Genomic DNA, 20363 nt, shown 5'->3' with positions numbered 1-20363 from the left:
TGTCATGTTCTTCTCCACTACTGAGCCATTGAACCATTTATTACAGACCTGCTAATCGATATCCCTCCAAAAAAACGCTGTCGTCTGCCAGTTAGAAATTCAGTTGACCTCTATTGGCGAAACTGTCAATAGTTGGTCACATGGCATTTGTATCTCTGCTATACTCTACTATGGCAATGCTTCATGAATAATAAGAGCAGAATTTTTTTACATTTGTTTAGTTAGGTTTTAGTGTCTGTGGATTTGGTGATTGAATTGTAATCTTATGCAAATTTTATTTCTCTGGCAATGACTTTTGCATAACTTGAGTTCTGGTGAAACCTTTGTAATCGTCCTTTATGGTTCCTTTACATTAGGGGTTGACCAATATCAGACCAATATTTTCCAATTTTTAGGAATATTGGATATCAGCCTGTCATAACTGCCCTCCACATTTTTGCGTTAGGTCATTATTTAACAGCAGTAATTAGTGTTAACAGAGTTCATGAATCATCCAAGGGGCTGTTCAGACTTAACACGTTCTTACAAATGTATTTATTTTTGTACATTTGTTTTTACTAAACTCATCTAACAACTTTCCTCAATTCTTACCTCTAGTTTTATTCAGATGTGATTATTTTTTTAGTATACAACCTAGATAATGGCCCACTTTGAGCAAGACCTACAATCATGGGCTGACTTAAACTTTTATTGTTGTTCTTGGCAAACACCTTTAACTGGTAGTTAAAAGGATAGTTCACCCAAAAATGACAATTCTGTCATGATTACTTGACCACATGTTGTTCCAAGCCCATAGGAATTACTCTCTTCTGTGGAACATACTGTAAAATTAGATGTTAGACTGAATGTTACTCTCACCAAGCACTTTCATGCATCTTTTTTCCATACATTGAAAGTGAATGGTGACTGAGAGTAATATTTTGTCTAACATCTCCCTTTGAGTTCCACGGATGAAAGAAAGTCATATGGTTTTGCAAACACATGAAGGTGAGTAAATGATGACAGAATTTATGTTTTTGAGGTAAACCATCCCTTTAATAAGTCAATGCTCTCCAGTTTAAAGTTGAAAAAAAATGCATAGAAAATTAACAGATGAAATCCTGAAAGAGGGGACCTTGCTGCTAAATTAGTTATGATGTTTATTGAAAACAGATATTAATATGTATAATAAAGATAGATAATAGGATGATATTTTGAATATTATGCATGCAAGTTATTAATAATACAGGTGCATCTCAATAAATTAGAATGTCATGGAAAAGTTCATTTATTTCAGTAATTCAACTCAAATTGTGAAACTCGTGTATTAAATAAATTCAGTGCACACAGACTGAAGTAGTTTAAGTCTTTGGTTCTTTTAATTGTGATGATTTTGGCTCACATTTAACAAAAACCCACCAATTCACTATCTCAAAAAATTAGAATATGGTGACATGCCAATCAGCTAATCAACTCAAAACACCTGCAAAGGTTTCCTGAGCCTTCAAAATGGTCTCTCAGTTTGGTTCACTAGGCTACACAATCATGGGGAAGACTGCTGATCTGACAGTTGTCCAGAAGACAATCATTGACACCCTTCACAAGGAGGGTAAGCCACAAACATTCATTGCCAAAGAAGCTGGCTGTTCACAGAGTGCTGTATCCAAGCATGTTAACAGAAAGTTGAGTGGAAGGAAAAAGTGTGGAAGAAAAAGATGCACAACCAACCGAGAGAACCGCAGCCTTATGATTGTCCAGCAAAATCGATTCAAGAATTTGGGTGAACTTCACAAGGAATGGACTGAGGCTGGGGTCAAGGCATCAAGAGCCACCACACACAGACATGTCAAGGAATTTGGCTACAGTTGTCGTATTCCTCTTGTTAAGCCACTCCTGAACCACAGACAACGTCAGATGCGTCTTACCTGGGCTAAGGAGAAGAAGAACTGGACTGTTGCCCAGTGGTCCAAAGTCCTCTTTTCAGATGAGAGCAAGTTTTGTATTTAATTTGGAAACCAAGGTCCTAGAGTCTGGAGGAAGGGTGGAGAAGCTCATAGCCCAAGTTGCTTGAAGTCCAGTGTTAAGTTTCCACAGTCTGTGATGATTTGGGGTGCAATGTCATCTGCTGGTGTTGGTCCATTGTGTTTTTTGAAACCCAAAGTCACTGCACCCATTTACCAAGAAATTTTGGAGCACTTCAGGCTTCCTTCTGCTGACCAGCTTTTTAAAGATGCTGATTTCATTTTCCAGCAGGATTTGGCACCTGCCCACACTGCCAAAAGCACCAAAATTTGGTTAAATGACCATGGTGTTGGTGTGCTTGACTGGCCAGCAAACTCACCAGACCTGAACCCCATAGAGAATCTATGGGGTATTGTCAAGAGGAAAATGAGAAACAAGAGACCAAAAAATGCAAATGAGCTGAAGGCCACTGTCAAAGAAACCTGGGCTTCCATACCACCTCAGCAGTGCCACAAACTGATCACCTCCATGCCACGCCGAATTGAGGCAGTAATTAAAGCAATAGGAGCCCCTACCAAGTATTGAGTACATATACAGTAAATGAACATACTTTCCAGAAGGCCAACAATTCACTAAAAATGTTTTTTTTTTTATTGATCTTATGATGTATTCTAATTTTTTGAGCTAGTGAATTGGTGGGTTTTTGTTAAATGTGAGCCAAAATCATCACAATTAAAAGAATCAAAGACTTAAACTACTTCAGTCTGTGTGCATTGTATTTATTTAATACACGAGTTTCACAATTTGAGTTGAATTACTGAAATAAATGAACTTTTCCATGACATTCGAATTTATTGAGATGCACCTGTATAGTAGGCCCCTATTTATATTATGTAAATCGGTACACAGGCCTTCTTATTATTGAAATTACTGTTTAACAAGGCAGAGAAAATACCTGTATAGGTCAGATGGAGATGAGAGATGTATCAGGTGTTTAACAGGATGATGAAATTCACCCTGCAGCTGATTTGTTTCTGGTAGCATTAATTGCAAATAATTTTTGCTATTTCTCCCTTTGTTGGCAAAGGTGCTGTAATATGAGCAAGCACCATGATGTGACAAGGCAAAACTAGATCGCTTGCAGAGCCCTGGTATAGCAGTGTGCTTCCTTGGCTCACTACACGCTAATCAAGCATCCAATATGCTGTGGAAGAGAGAGAGAGAGAGAGAGAGAGACGCATTATTGTTGTTATTTTTATTATTACTTGTTACTATTGCAAAAGCATTTTTGGATTTTAGAAATGTTTTTCACATAGAACCCCTTCACAAACACCTTTTTGTATTTCACAGAAGAAAGTCATATGGGTTTGGAACAACAAGAGGATGAGTACATTAGAATAGATATTTCATTTGTAGGCTAACTATACCTTTAACTCTTTAAATTTGATAACATAAAAGCAAATGTCAGCCTATTATTTAGAACCAACATTTTCCTGGTCTTGAAAAGCTCAAGCATTCATAAAAAATAGAAAATTAACCTGACTTGATGCATGCATCAGTCTGTGTATTTGTTTGAGTAGTCTTGTCTCAAAAGTGTTCAAATCCTTCATCACAGATGGAGAATGTTGTAAATGAGAGAACCGGTAGACGTTTTCCAGTGTGGGGAGAAAAAACAAAAAAAACCACCTCCTATATTACGATGAGAGTGTTTATAAAGGAGAGCACCTGTTTCTTTTTATTTATTTTTCTCTTCCTTTCTCTGCCCATTTTCTCTGTATGCAGTCACAGCTCTCAATCCACAGAGGAATCTGGATTTAATGACCCCAGCTTACTGGAAAACCTCCAAAGCAATCATGTAAGTACTGTAATAGCATCACAGCTGCTCAGTCATGCCCAGCCAGACAGAAATTTACACACAGGCTGAAATCCACACGCTCGCACCTCCTGCAGCCTATATCAGCTCTATATACTACCCACCTAGTCTATTTATGAAACAGAATTTGTATCAGTGTTTTTCATTGTTAACTACATTAACTTAGTAAAACTTAAGTGTAGATTATTTTTTAATTTATTTATTTTGCTGTGTAGATTTTAAAATATTTAAAAACATAAGTGTCAATTTCAAATAGTCGATTTTTTTTATTTTATTTTTTATGAATAAATAAATGAATGAATTTTAATTGTTCTCAGCTTTGCCTCTTAAGCCAAGAGGTGAGTGAGATTTGACCCTGTTCTTGTGCCTGTATTTGGGTAGTTGATGCAAAACATGTCCATTAGCTTTTTTTTGTTAACATCAAGATTTTATGTTTTTTATTAATGTTTAATTAATATATTATTATATTTCAAAATACGACAAAATGGCAGTTTTTACATGTGTAATATGTTTTTCCCATATGACACACATGTATTTCTGTGAATTCCTACAGTGCATATCAAAGTAACATATCACATAAATCACATTAATGCTTCACGTTTGCTCATGAACTTTAGAATATATGTCTCAAATAGTGCAATTTGAAATATGTACATATATGCCCAAATATATGAACTTTATTTTTATACATCTTCATATATGGCCATATATTAGTTGTCTGTATGGGTAGCTAAATGCTTTTTAAAATAGTTTTAGGTGCAGTATAGCATTTCACACTGCAGGACATGTCAAACTCCCAAAAACATTTCATGTAAACCACCCATTTGTTGATTTCCATGGTTTTGTGTCAGGAGATCGAAGTCAACAATGCTGTGATGACCACTACAGTATATTATCATAGCATGAATGTTTTTACAATGTCCTGAAGTTACATTTAATTATGCTTACCATGGAAATGTTGCATGTACGTCTCTTATCAGTCAGCCAGTCAACACATAAGTGTTTATGAAACCACAAATAAATATGAAGTTATGGAGGAAGGGTATGTTTTATTGTGAGCATTGTGTGGTAAACACATGCTAATTTATGAATCTTGCCCTTGATGGAGGTCTAGTTATATTATTAATAATTTGCGGGTGTCAATCATCAAGCCTTGTCGGGGTAACAAAGAGAACACTCAGCAGGTGCTTTCATTTCTGTATGACTTTCAATCAGAAAATTTTGAATGCGGGTTCGCCTAGGTCAGGGGTGTCAAACTCTGTTTCTGGAGGGCCACAGTCCAGCAGAGTTTAGCTCCAACCCTAATTAAACACACCTGAAGCAGCTAATCAAGGTCTTCAGGAGTGCTTGAAGATTACAAGGAGGCATTTTGGAGCAGGGCTGGAACTAAACTCTGCAGGGCTGCGGCCCTCCAGGAACTGAGTTTGACACCCTTGGCATAGGTGATGTCATTGACTGAAAGAAGGTTTAGAACTCTAACTATGTTCACAGTTAGGGAAAAGGAGGAAGCGGGAGATGGCGAATCCAACTCAAACGGTATGTTTTATTTCTTTGAAACTCAATACTTACGCTTTTCAGCGATCACGCTCAGAAGCTATGCTTTTCAGCTGACATAAGTTCACACAGTCTTTCTCCAGCTTGTGTCTCGTAACTCTCTCCCGTGACTGGCGTCTGGTTCGCTCTTAAAGCCCGTCTCCACTCTCACTGCAATGACAAACAGCTGTTAGAGACAATCATTGCCACGTGATGATCCTTACCATTCTCATCTCCTGATCTCGCTCTCCATTCACAAACCGGTGCATAACCATGCCCCCACCACCACAAACTCGTCATTGCCACCTGGGCTTTTCTTGCCTTTTGTTAGTTCCATTCAAACAGCCTTTAATTCCTTTTCTCTAGAGGCTTTTGTTTTCTCAAAGGAAAGCTTAACAAAGTATGAGACAAGAGCATATCAAACTAAAGAAGACTGTAATCATATTCAAAATGCCCAGAACAATGCTTTCCATAATCACTAATTAGGAGGATCTCACGAGCTGATTCACTGCCTAAGTCACAATGAGCATACAATTATGTTAGATGTTATCATTTGAGCTGTGAAGATTTTATGTCTAGGTTTTTACAGCTTGACTTCAACAACAGGCAACAGCGCAAATATGCCCACAAAACGTGTGCAGAATGCAATTTACATGCATGCATCCCATTTTGTAGGACGAATCTGAGCGCTATATAGCGGAGGATGTCGCAGACCGCCGTACAGTATTTGACACCCTTCCATAACGGAATATAATCACTGTGATGCAGATGCCTAAATCATCTCTTAAACGTTGAAAGTGTGCTCGACTGAGCTATGCATCTGGATATATTCCAGGCTATAATGCTCCTCTACATCAGCAGTAATTCATAAAATAATGATCAAATGATTTATATAAAATTAATTTACCGCCTACTTTCATTCATGGTAACAGCACAATCTAAATTGCAGCAGGCAGTTTTTGTGAATGAAGCGCAATCTACAATGAGCCTAAAAACATAGAAAGGAGCCGTGTTTCCGTGGAAAGGATTGACAGTGACGTAATTTAAATACTCGAGGCGCAACGCTATTTCAGTGCTGATTGCTCCTGCTAAAATAGATTGTGGGTGTTTGGTGAATAAGATGCAGGTTTTTGCGCTGAAATACCACACGCAAAAGTGGCGCAACTGTTCAGTGAATCTGCCCCTCAGAGTCTTATTTAAAGGATCCTGTAATGACAACGCACATATCTCATTTATTCTGTTTTAGTTGGACTCAAAGTATGCGCTAGTCATTTTATTTTGACAGTTCTGGGTTATAAAAATGCCTCTACCGGAAATGCTTCAGGACCAGACATGTTCTATTTCCTTTGTTATTGTTTATGTCCTTGAAATGGTCTATAGTTTTGTTCCCTCAGTGTTTTCAATTTCAAGGAAATCAACCTACGAACGGCTTACTTGTAGTTGCTATGCATGATAAGCTGGGGTAGGAGAGAGTATTTTAACATCGAGAAAGTTACATGCTTCAGCTTTAAGAATTAGGAATAGTAATCATTTTTTATTAGCATCACTAATACAAAATAAATAGCTGTACTTTCCAGTTGGCCAGTTTTATTTGGTGTACTGTACTGACCACCTTTCCGAACACATGGTTTAAAATGACGAGTATGTAATTGAAATTTGTATTTAATTGTTGTGCATTAGAAACAACCTTTTCAGTGTTCATTTGTTTCTTTGTTGTTCTGAGTGCCCTTAAATGAGTGCATTCTCTTATCTTTTCCCACTTTCTGTCTTCTGTTTTTTTTCTCTGCAGCCCACCGCTCCTGTCATTATGGAGTTCATGACCATGATGGCAATCTGTCACACTGCTGTTCCTGAACGAATGGACGACAGGATTACCTACCAAGCTGCATCTCCAGGTTAGCTGTTTACATTACACCAGAACTACTGTATATTATTCAAATGTGAAGCATAGGTAGCCTTCAGGTGGTGTTGAAAATATCATAATTAGGAGTTTCTTGCACACGAATTAACAAGATAATTCATAATTACGATTGGGAATTCTCAATGATACCAGGGTTGTGACATTAGAAAGGGCGTGTCCACATGAAAGCTAGTGGAAAGCAAGTAATGTATGCAATAGATTGCAGTGAATAGTTTTGTGAAGATTTAAATTGCTTTTTCATAGCTTTTAGTCAGCTAATATAAAGCGAATGACTCACCCTTCACACTTTGCGTTATGATAATTATTTGCTAGATAGCATGCAAAAATCATAGGTTGTGCAGAAGTGATGCAGGTTCATTCAGTAAGGCCAGAAACACACTTTACACAAGTACATGTACGTAAATGTAAGCACTTGGCTAATGCATTGCCAACGTGCAGTTCGTTTGAAAATGCAATGTGCATTCTTGCGTTAATGTGCCGATAACAAATCTCAGTTCTCAAGGGGACGATAGTTACATTCAAAAGTCTGTGCCATTAAACTGGATATATTGATGTTCAAGTAAGTTGCTAGAAATATATCGACTTGAACTTGCTCAGCATTATTGTCTTTCAAACTGTTGTTCTGCCATTAAAAGAAGAGAAATCTCTCCATAGAAGCAGTTAACACTAATATCCATTATGGCAACCCCTTTGGCAACATTGAGAATGCGATAGGGTTGGGAACCGAGAACTGGTTCTTGTTTAGAACCGGTTCCTTTCTTTAAAAAATACCGGAATCGTATGATCTTCGTGACTTTCGGTTCCATTAACAGTTCTCCAGCATGCAGTTTTCCGCCGATGTGGCTGGAACACCGTCCTCAAATACTCTTGACAGTGTTTCCAGCAGTGCTGCTGCAGAGATGCTGACTCTACAGCGTAAAAACACACAGTTCTACCAGTGTGTTTATTTACCAATCGAACAAGTCTCGAGCCGGCTCTTTTTACAGTGCGAAACATATGCGCTTCCGGTACAGTTCGATTCCCAGAATAATTATTCAAAGGAGCCAGTTCTTTTGAATCAACAGCGCAAAACATACGGTGCTTCCGTTATAGTCCGATCCTGAAAGAACCATTCTAATGAGCCGGTTCTTTTGAATCTACAGCACGAAACACAGCGCTTCCTATATACAAGTCATCTTATACTGATATGCAAGTTATGAATGTCCAACTCGAAATTAAATAAGAACTGTTGAAGTCTCACAAGCCTGAAGTACAACATTAGGCTACAAAACAGTCTAAACTGTCTCTGGAACTGTTACTGTTTATTTAATGATGACCTGTGTCTCTATTAAATCAAGCAGTGCAGTTATTGACTGGTTGTTCATTTGACAATGTATAATTAAAGATACACAAGTTTATAACTGGAATAACTGGAATTTTATAAAATAATAAATGAATTAATGAAATATGCCATCACATTTCGTGTTGGTTTAGATTTCTTTATTTAAAATAGAGTAAGGATCTATTATTGGATTGTATTTATGTCTCAAAGTCTGCAAACACACCTTTTACAAGAACTGCATTACATTTATTTCTGATTTGTTATATCTGCTCTGTACAAATCTGAAATTTTTGGTAATATTTGGGAACAGACAGCAGAGGGTAGTAAATACAGTAAGAATTGCATTTCTCATTTAAAAAAAATTCAAGAACTCTTCAACAAAGAGATCATTGTGTCTTTGTCTCCAAGATCACTGAGTCTTCATCTCATTCTTTCTCAAGACAAAGTCTTAGGTCTTTGTCTCCACACTTATTTTAGCTTTCCACACCCCTGGTAAACTAGCTCTTTGCCACGATAGGCAGCTGTGGCCTTTTATATGTTGTTCTGGTAAAGAGTGAAGAGGAAGTGAAGAGGGCAGCTGCTCTGTACTCTTAATTTCCTGTTTCTCTGTCTAATGGGACTGATTTGGTTTTCAAATCTCTTGCAGATATCAGTTTCGAGTTTAGACTGAAAACCGTGTTGTGAATCTGTTCTGGCGCATTTAATCATGTAGCCACACAACAGTCTACTGGAGGCATTGACGAATGTAAAACTCGTATTGCAGCGGAGTAACAGATGAGTTAATTAATGCTGGTTCACTCTCTCGGCTGGTTTGCATTTGACACTTCATGGTTATGCATAATTACCTTCGCATTTGCCAGACATTTTAATTTTCCTTCAGAGTCACAGTGCATCTAGAATAATAGCGAGACCTACTTTAGAGAGAAATGGAAAGATTGATAAAATTTAAGAGTTACGTTTTGTGGCGTTTTAAAGCCATCTATAAGCTAGTGTGCTACCTTAAGAGTTGACAAAATCAACCTTGATCAGTTTTATGCATTTTAAAATGTACAAATGCAGTCTTATGGGAAAATGGACCACAGATTTTTGTTCTATCAAATGCTCTCTAGAATGTCCTTCCCCTTAGTACCACCTGCAATAAACAAATCATTGTTCATGGATGTGACAAAAAAGCATTTAAGCATTGATTTTCGAGATGAGAGGATGTAAGAGAATGGCTAGTTTCGATGTTGTAAGTAAGAAGTGTTGTAAGGAAGTAGTCATGTGGCAGACATTTTTATCCAGTGCAACTTAACCACCACCTACCCTGACCACATGCTGTCTTGTTTCACAGATGAAGGCGCTCTGGTACGGGCAGCACATAACCTGGGTTTCGTGTTTTCTGGGAGAACTCCAGACTGTGTTATTGTGGAGTCGGTAAGTAGAGACATCCTGGGAATAGACGATGATTTGCCCCGGGAGCATGACTCACCCTCTGTCAAGCTGCAGAGCTCGCTCACACTTTACGCTGTGGAGAACTATTACAGGCAATTTGTATGGCGCTGTCCCACATCAACAGATCCATTATTTCCTTACTGTAATGTATGATACAGAGGAAGTCATTGCAGACCTGTGGTAACTACATTAAGAACACTGAGTCATTGAATACCAAACGTTCTTGTTGTCTGAAATTAATAACCCTCTCTCAATCTATACTACAGTTTTTCCTGAACTGCACCACAGCAAAAGAAAATACATTTTATGTAGAGATTAGTTATGTGTTTGCAGTCTCAATTTAATGTGATGAGAGAAAAAGACTGGCGACTACAAATAAGCCAAAACATTAAAACATTAAAGAGACAATAAAATGTATTTCTGTTTCATTGACTTTGCTGGTTTTAGGCAGAAATATACAGCGTGACCTAGGGCTGGACAACCGAAAAAGCCTTTATTTTTGTCACACATTATACATTTGCACATATACAGTGAAATTATTTTTTTTTCGCACATCCCAGCTAGGCTGGGGTCAGAGTGCCGGGTCAGCCATGATACGATGCCCCTGGAGCAGATAGGATCAAGGGCCTTGCTCAAGGGCCCAACAGTGGCGTCTTGACAGTGCTGGGTCTTGAACCCTCGACCTTCTGGTCAGTAACCCAGAGCCTTAACCGCTGAGCCACCACTGCCCCAATATATTGAATATTAACGATATTATCGCAATAATTTTGCTAATGACGTAAAATTGGCTAATATCGTGAATATTGCGATGATTTTAGTGTGCTTTTATTTGGCCATTAAGTTTCATAAAGAGCACATCAGTAGACTAATTTCACGATCCGGGCTGTGCAATTAATCAAAATAACATTCATTTTGATTCAGATTAAACCGGTGATGCGCTGACCTGTGTGCATGTGCGTGGCAGCACTCTCAGATCAGTTCACGTGCATTGTGAAATCAAAGTAATGCAGGTTCAAGCATTTGTGCAATTCCAAACATTAGTTACCGCTTAAGTTATTATACAAATCTACAAATGTTGCACAGAATAACAGAAAAGGAGAAGATTATAGCATTTCAGGAAATGCGGAACATTGTAAACTTGTCAAATACATGTCACCTTTTCTGTGTCAAAATAAAAGCTCCTTGTCAAGTTAAAGAAAATAGACAGCACTTTTTGTGTCAAAATAAAACCCCAAGGTGAAGTAAACAGGACATAAATATATTGCTTTTGTATAATGAAAATCTAATAATCAGAATAATAATTATAATTCAGATTTATATTATAATAATAAACCTGACGTGTCCCACTTCAGTATTTTAATATTATGCAATGTTCAACTGGGGTTCAAAAATAAGTCAGCGAAGTGCCTTTTGCACACCCTGTTCATTCACAAAAAATTTATTTGTAAAAACATTTGAAGGTAAATAATGATTTTTATTAAACTACTGTGTATCACTGTATATGAAATATAAATATAAAAGTGCATATCAATGAAAATTGTGTTTTCTTAATGGAAAAACTAATTATTTTTAAATAGATTTATATTTAATGTCTTTAAAATATTGAATCTATTTGGCTACAATGGCTGTTTGGATGAAATTATGGTTCCTCTGATTTAAAGCCATTTAAGAGCTAATTTAATTATTGAGATATATATTGATTACTGTCAATCGGCTGAAAAATATCGAGATATAATTTAAGATATATCGCCCAGCCCTAGTGCGACCAGTGTAATCTGATTCACGAACAAATAACTCTTATGAAACGGTTCTTTCTCGACGTGTAATGAACCGGTCAAAAAGGCTGACCATTTTACAAGTTATCTGTTTGCATCGAATTGCTCTTATGAAACAGTTCTTATAATAAATTGGTCAAAAATTCTCACTAATTTACGAGTAATCAGTTTGTATCGAATTACTCTTATGAAATGGTTCTTATAATGAATCTGTCAAAAGACTCATCAATTCACGAGTTATCTGTTTGAATCAAATTCCTCTAATGAAAGTGTTCTTTTAATGAATCAGTCAAAATGACTCACAAATGAACAAGTTAGTGCTTTGCATGAAATTACTCTTATGAAAGGGTTATTTTAATGAATCGGTTAAAAAGATTCACCAATTTACAAGTTATCAGTTTGAATCAAACAACTTTTGAGACTGTTCTCTTAAAGGGATAGTTCACCCAATGTCATAATTTACTCATTCTTATGCCATCCCAGATGTGAATGACTTTCTTCTGCAGAACACAAATGAAAGGCTTTAAAAGAATATCTCAGCTCTGTTGCTCCTCACAATGCAAGAGAATGGTGACCAAAACTCAGAAGGTCCAAAAAGCACATAAAGGCAGCATAACAATAATCCATACGACTCCAGAGGTTAAATCCATGTCTTCAGAAGCGATATGATAAGTGTGGATGACAAACAGATCAATATTTAAGTAATTTTTTACTATACATCTTTTTCCGAATAGTTTGCTGAAATACACATTTACAAACAAAATGTTAAAAACATGTTGAAACATATAAAACTAAACTATAAAAACAATGGTGATTCTCCCCATCTCCACATCTCAAAAGGCAAACTGAAGTTTACGAAACCTTTCTTGGGTCGTCTGTACAATCAAACCATTGTAACTAGGCCAGGCATAACAACATTGGCTCAACCAATGGTGAGTTTAGGGTGGGGCCACCTGCTAGACTGACCAAAGGTAGATTGGGGGAGTGTAATAAACAGTTATTATTTTACAGTTTTATAAGGTGCACTAGTGGCACATTTCAGCTTCAAAGTGATTGTAAAGTCTTAACTTAGAAAAGCCAAGAACTTGGTCAGAAAAAAGCTACAAACATCTTTGTATGCAAGAGAAACATATAGAAGACAATAACTTTATTAAAACTGCTTGATGAGGATTAAAGAAATTCAAATGACAGTTTTCACCTTATTTATCCCAACATCAGTTATTTCAGAGATGGGATTAAATCTCCATTTGCTCTTCTGCTCAGAGGCTTTTTCCTTTGCAGTTCAGCAGTTTTTTGAGTTTTTGTTTTTCCTGCTCAAAGCATGCATTTAGTTTACTTGAAATTCCCGGTCATTATTCAAAGACTTTGAAAAACAAGTCATTTCTTTGACGTTAACTGTCATCAGTAATGTTTTTTAACATTAACTTTCAGTAGTTTCTCACTATCTGAGCTCACTGTCGCGCTCTAGCGAATGCGTCGCGAAGCCATGGGGAATCTTCGTAAGGTCTGGGGTTTCCCAGGTACTCGGTTGTGCATTTGTAGAAGTAGTAGTACAACACAGCAGCCAGTCTATGGAAGACAAAGATAACCTGCAAACCATCTGTCCATACGAAACGATTGGACTCCATCCACCTCAGGTTCATGACCCAACAGTGAAAGCAGATGCTGAAAGTCAGGTAAAGTGCGGACAGCATGAGCAGTGCTCTGAATCGCTCCAGTAACAGGGACACCAGTCCCACCTGAAAAACATATGTGGTAAACATCATGAGAAGAATGATGATCACATTAAACAGGATGCCAATGTCCTGGATTATGAACAACACTAGCTGGATGACAGGTGCGTCCCTCAGGAGCTAACTGAAGGAGTTGACGAACAGGTCAAAGGTCAGCAGCGCTAGCTGGATCAGCAACACCAGCGAGTAGTTATTAGTCTGGAGCATTTCTGCAGTGAACTGGACCTCCTCGACCCAGACTGGAACTCACAAAGTTGGGTAAATCCAGAATAAACTAGCACGCAGCGGTGCCACAGCACTCTTCTGAGGATCTTTAGATAAATATTAAGTGTTCTTTTGAGAGCGCAGGATTCCTCAGGAGCGTTTTCACATGTTGTAGATCTTCAGTCATGTTCCACCCGTATGAGACTGCAGTATTTTTGTCCCTGAATATCTTGGAATCCGTCTGAATTGTAAAATCATCCTGATTTCCCGTGATATTAAATGACCAGTTCTGATTGAGGTCATAACACGAGCCACAGAGCACGTGCCCTCAGTTTTATTTAGTTTTGTAATTATTTTAGTGTTTAGTTTGGACCAGTGTTGCAAAACCAGAATTCCTAAAGCTTGGATGTTATAAATTCAGTGGTTCATTTTGGATTGAAATTGATGGTTGGAGGAGTGACGCTGTATTTTTTAGGCTGTGTTTCACACTTTTGGATGTGATTTTCTCACATTGCACACTGTCTCAATGGAGAAGCACTAAGGAACATGTGATGATGTGATGCAGAAGCATGCAATAGCCCCCACCTCTCTGTTTTTCACTCTTTCTTTAGTTGCAAAGAAAAAAGTTAGATTTTTGTTTGAAGCACTGGAGGGAATAGGCAGAGGTCTGGCTGATGGTCTTCAGATATCTGCATCAGGCACTTAATAGAAACTTACTGTGAGTGAAGATTAGAGACAATTTAATTAGTGAGACGGAAAGCACTGCTGTTTTCTAAAACCTGGGAGCGAGAAGTCACACTTTGCAGCTGTAATTGCTTAATTTGATGGCAGCACCAGGGTAAGAGGGCGAGTCTCGCACTCCCCAGGCTATAACGCTCTAGTTCTGGTCTTTCAATGCAAGACAGCCCCTCCAAACCAGTACTCGCACTATAAGACACATGGGTCCAGCGAAAGCAATTAAAACTTAAATTTTTTGCTCTCTGGTGTCAAGAGAAATTTAAGTGCGTGCTTAAAATTAGATAACAGAATGGTGGGGCTGGGTTGCATGATGGTATATACAATGCAGTGATAGAAATGCATCATCCAGTAGAGATTCTGCTATTACATTTAAACCGCAGTAGATATATTTGCGATGGCTATCAGTGGACAGGAGTATTGATGACATAGGGAACATGAAGCAGTGTCAAAGTAGAGAGCAAGACATAGTGGCTGGTGCTTTTCAGAAGTAGGGAAGCACAAACTACTGTTTTTGGTGTCTGCAGTGTTGCTCCCAAAAGCTCCTCAAACGGCTACTCAAATGCATTTCTTAACAAAAATAATTAGCTAAGCTGAAAACTTTTTTTTTTTTTTTTTTTTTAAACATTATCATTTGTGTTACGACAGATTGCAAATAACTGTGGGTTTATCTCCCTAGCCGCTAAACATGCACAAGAGCATTTACTGTACATTTCATACTCAGTCAGTCATGTACAGTTTCATTTATTGGCCATTTGTTGCAAAGTCCCGCCCGTTTAAGGGCTTGACCAAACATCATATAGAGAAGCCGAGCTTCCAGGTGGGACAAAAATACATTGGTTGAAAGCCCAATGTGCAGTATGCAATCAGATGCTTTTTCCCATGCAAATAGCACCAGGAATATACTCCCATAGAAGCTCGACATCCGGGCAAGACAAAAAATGATGTGTTTAGAGCCTCTCATCCAATGAACAACCATCTTTACGCCCCTAAAAATCTAATTGTACAGGAATCTGCCTTACTTCTGTCTTCTATCTCTCTCTGTCTTTCAGCTTGAAAAGGAGGAGAAATATGAACTGCTGCATGTTTTGGAATTCACAAGGTAAATTATGTTACAGCAATTGCAGCATTTTCTTTCATGTTTTAATTTCCATTTTCAGTTGTTCAGCTCTGTCCATTTATTGTGTCAAACAAAAGCACCATGATGATGTTGCTGTATTATAGCACCATCTTTCCTTGTAGTGAAGATAATGTCAATGATTATGATGGGGATGATGATGGATGATAGTGGTGTTCTGTGTCTAACCCTGACCTCTCCTCCCCCCAACCCCCAACAGTGCCAGAAAGAGGATGTCAGTCATCATGCGCACTCCATCAGGAAAGATCCGCCTTTATTGCAAAGGAGCTGTGAGTATCTGTCTGTTGCTATGGTAATAGAGAGACGTCAGACACTCACAAGCAAAGTCGCAGTGCTTTCAATTGTTCTCTTGCTGCTCAGTGAAAACAAAAACACAAATGTTTTTGAATTATGGTGGAGAGTCTTCATTGACTTCTATTGTTTTTATATTCAGCTAAAATATATTTGTATCTATTTTCTATATAATCTTGATCTGAGTGTATGCATATGTAAAAACGGCAGCTTATGTGATAAGAGAGTGCTCAGATAGAGAATACAAAGAGGAGATGCTTTCCTCCCATATATATATATATATATATATATATATATATATATATATATATATATATATATATATATATATATATATATATAATTTAAATAAAAACATCACATTCCCAGCTGTTGTGTAATGCATCAAAACCAGATGAAATGTCTATAAATGATTGTGCTCATGATGGAGAGAAATGAATGTAGGATTAGTCAGACATTTGTTATTACTCTTTTTCACTCTGCTGCTTTCATGGATCTATAAAACGCAGAGCAGAATTACACCCCATGTTTTTGTCTCCCAGGACACCGTGATCTATGAGCGATTAGCCGACAGCTCCAGATACAAGGACATAACCCTGAAACACCTGGAACAGTTTGCCACAGAGGGTGAGAGGGGACACACACACACACACACACACACACACACACACACACCTAGTATCAGCTTTCTCTTTTCTGAACAACCACAATCGAATGTTAGTATATTCTGCACCCGCAATCAAATCAAATCACTGTAGGTGTGGGTGACATGTTGCCAGATCCTCTCATAGCAGGACTTTTCCACTAGATCAATGGGAGCTGAATATCAGGGGAGGCAGGAATGATCAGTGTGTGCTTGAATTGCTGTGCTGCAGTATGAATGTTTGGTGCTCCAACTTCAATCTCTTATGAATAGACTGCCCCCTGGTGGAAGAGTGAAGTTATAGTAGTTTAAATGGAAACCTCAAGCAATCAATATCTTTGCTTTTAAAGCTGTAGTAATATATCTTTAATCTATCTGTCTGTCTCTCTGTCTGTATTTAAGTCTCTCTCTCTCTCTCTCTCTCTCTCTCTCTCTCTCTGTCTATTTCTTTCTTTCTCTTTGTCTTAACCTTCAGAAAAAGCCAACATCAGTAGTGTAGTCTAGCACATATGCAAGTGTACGCCCACCAATCTTTAGGATTTTGTGCATGCTCACCTAAAATGAGTAATGATACACAAATGATACAGAGCTCCTCTCTAAACGTGCATGGAGTAGCGGCAGACGGGATTGGTTACCTGAAAGCATGGGCAAGATAGACCCTCAACAGCGATGATATATTTGCTATCCAATCATATTTTCCATTTCAGTAAGGGGCGGGATATTTCTAGCGTTACTGAAACGCTGATATGGCAGAAGCGCTAGTGTCATCATAAATTGCGCTGTAAATGTACTTTGCTGTTAAATGTGAACATATCTATGCATTTACATAACCTTGCTTTATAAAAATGAACCATGGCATTACTACAGTAACCATAGTATCACCATAGTATTTTGTAGTAAAATCATAGTAACCACAAAATTAAACAAGGTTACTATATTATTAACACCATATTACTGTAGTAACACTGTTTAATCGCATTAAAAGTATGGCTTCTGCCAAAAAGACATAGTTAATTTTACCCAAATTACCTTTGTCTCAACTCCCCGACCACACTGTGACCAAATCACTGCGAGGAAATCAACCTTTATATTAATTTTGTTTATTATTAAAAGTAGTATTAAAGGAAATACTAAGAATCGAGACAGGAAACAGAATGGGAAAAACTGGGGCAAAATGGGTAATCGAACATGGGTCGTCTGTACAAGCATATTTACAGCGTCTTTACACACCTCACCTTTGAAGAAACAGTTGGGAGGGGTTTTCCACCAGACTATTTGAGTGCAAATAGCCACGCTGTGTGGCAGGTGCTATTTGCACCTATATCTTTTAGTAATATAAGATATTTAACGTGAACATTACTACAGTCATATAACTACACACTGCTTAACAGCTTATGTATATATAGTATGTATAAATTCGTTTATTAATTAGATTAATTATTAAGTGTTACCCATTTTACTAGTAATAAAAAAGAACACACAATCAAACCCATTAATTTAAATAGATATACAGTACTGTGTATTAAGCCACCACACCATTATTTTTAGTGCTGTACTTTACACCATGCAAGCAAGAAACTCTTACCCTGGCATGTATTTTGTATTTTTATACAGGACTACAGCAGACCATTGTCTTTTATGAAAAATATACACAGTATATAATGTATATACTTTAAAAAATTCTTCAGTCACAACAACACCACTGGCCAACATCAACATTTTGTCTTGATTGTCCAAATTTTACCTATCTAGTTATTTTTGCAATTCCATTTGGCAATGCCAGTGGACCAGAAATTACATTCTGTCTGTATTGTTAATGTTGAGAGGAGATCATCCACCCAGTTGTGTTAGCAACAGTCTAAAAACAGAAAGAAGGGCTTCCTTCTTGGGGAAGATTAAAAGAAAAGGATTTGAGGAAGGGAAGGTTTTGTTATTAGCATATCTGAAAAGCTCATATATTTGTGTGTGTGTGTGTGTGTGTGTGTGTTTCTGTAGGTCTGCGCACACTGTGTTTCGCTGTGACAGACATATCAGAATCATCATACCAGCAGTGGCTGGAGGTACATCAACATGTCTCAACATCTCTCCAGAACAGGGCACTCAAGTTGGAGGAAAGCTATGAACTGATTGAAAAGGTGAGTCACTGAGACATAATGTCCCCCAGACAACAGAAACATACTCTATGCAAGTACACAAACACACCTTCGAATGCTTGGGATTGCAAGCTTGTCTTGAGACACCTGCATTCTGCTCAATTCATTGCGCTGTGTTTAGCTTTTTTAGCACAAGAATGCATTCCATCTGAAAAGCCCATAATATCTCCTACAACCAGTTTACCATTTGTAATGCCAAGAACAGACTATAAGAAAGAATGGGTTTTAGCCTGTGCAGTGTAATCGAAAGAGAGCTGTAACTACATGTTCAAAACGTACTCTGTATTTGTAGTCATTAAAAAATTGGCTGTCATAATATACTCTCTATGTTAAATTGGACTTCAAATCAAAACTTGCCTTCACAAGTGTGCTACCTGTTCATGAATTACTATGTAGCCTGCGGATGCGAGGAAAAAACAACATCGCAGTAGGGAGATTTGAGGACAGCTTGCAGGTTGTTCAGCCGGTCTGTCTTCTTCTGTAGGGCGTTTAGTTTGGCGTGTCTCAGAACAGTTCCACAGACACACAGAGCTTCAGTTTGATGAGTGCAGACTTGGTTTTCTCTGCTCTCATGGCATTTGTAAAGGATAAACGATTAGGCTCAAATGTTGAGGTCAGCACAGTGGTGGACCTGTGGAAAGCTGGGCTCTGGAAGTGCTGCTCAAATATGGCCGACCACCATCGTTAATCACCGACAAAAGCAGCGCTGCCAACTTTTCACAGCAAATAGAGCTAATCAATCATTTCACATAAAAGCTTCTGCTTTGACAGGTGTGATTACACCTTTCTACCAGAAGGTGGCGGCCGTGGCACCTAATGTTCTAGCAAGTAGAGAAAGTATTTTAAAACATCTGATTTCCTTTTTGAGCAAAAGTCTGAAAATGATCAAAACCCCACCCTATACATACATGTCTGTTTATTAAATACAGTATTTTGGCTAATTTAATCATGCTTTAAGAGTGTAGAGCTCTCTCAGCTCGAATTAACACTATGTTTTATATCCATTCCACAGAACTCCTCAGATTTCTCTCACAATCCCCCCAAAACTGTACATTTTGTGTGGGCTTTACTGTATACAGAGGATGATGCAAAGTACAGGCCACACCAAAGCCAAACCCCTGCCTGAAACTTATCAGATACAATCTTCGTGGACTTGTTACTGATAAGCTCACATGAGACTGTTTGCTCTCTGCCTCTCTCTTCCTCTCCCCCTCTTTCTGACTTATTCTCTCTTTTGGTGCAGCTGACTTTCCTCTCAAGGCTCCTGTCAAAATCCTGTCCGCCCCAAGTAGGATCATAGCTGGTCAAAAGACTTGGGGCTTCCTGGGAAAAACACATTAACAGGCCACGCTGACCACTCTCTGTCTCCTTTTTATTTTTCTCTTATTCACACATAACTGAGTCTTTAGCTGTGTTTCAGTTCACAGGGTCCCTGCGCTGTGTTCACTGCTCCCTACTCACAGGATATCTGTTGAAGTTCACTTCACTTGACAAAATTAGTTCATTTGGAATACCCTGCAACGTCATCAAACACAGACAACACCTGAACCGCATATTTTCTTAAACCCCTCTAGTCCTACATTTGCATCTAACTGTAAGGATATTCAGCTGACCATAGAAAAACACCAGCAGAAATGAATGATAAAGCTCTGTTTTCAGCACACCACT

General features: G+C 38.0%; 1 protein-coding gene and 1 pseudogene across 4 annotated transcripts in view; one reads left to right on the top strand and one right to left on the bottom strand.

Moving 5' to 3' along the window:
* The window catches only part of LOC127417775 (phospholipid-transporting ATPase IA-like), a 215299-nt gene that overhangs the window by 108936 nt on the left and 86000 nt on the right, over nt 1–20363 (top strand). For all 4 annotated transcript variants that reach the window (XM_051657995.1, XM_051657994.1, XM_051657993.1 and 1 more), the window contains 7 exons: nt 3724–3796; nt 7137–7242; nt 9923–10005; nt 15523–15572; nt 15808–15877; nt 16442–16526; nt 18538–18677. In XM_051657995.1, the coding sequence (XP_051513955.1) occupies nt 3724–3796; nt 7137–7242; nt 9923–10005; nt 15523–15572; nt 15808–15877; nt 16442–16526; nt 18538–18677 (607 nt within the window). The remainder of the gene's footprint in view (nt 1–3723; nt 3797–7136; nt 7243–9922; nt 10006–15522; nt 15573–15807; nt 15878–16441; nt 16527–18537; nt 18678–20363) is intronic.
* LOC127417777 (transmembrane protein 138-like) lies at nt 13250–13738 on the bottom strand (annotated as a pseudogene).

Source organism: Myxocyprinus asiaticus, chromosome 27, assembly GCF_019703515.2.
Source record: "Myxocyprinus asiaticus isolate MX2 ecotype Aquarium Trade chromosome 27, UBuf_Myxa_2, whole genome shotgun sequence".
Lineage (NCBI taxonomy): Eukaryota > Metazoa > Chordata > Actinopteri > Cypriniformes > Catostomidae > Myxocyprinus > Myxocyprinus asiaticus.
The sequence above is the reverse complement of the archived record's forward strand: the minus strand, read 5'-3'. Positions and strand labels throughout refer to the sequence as shown.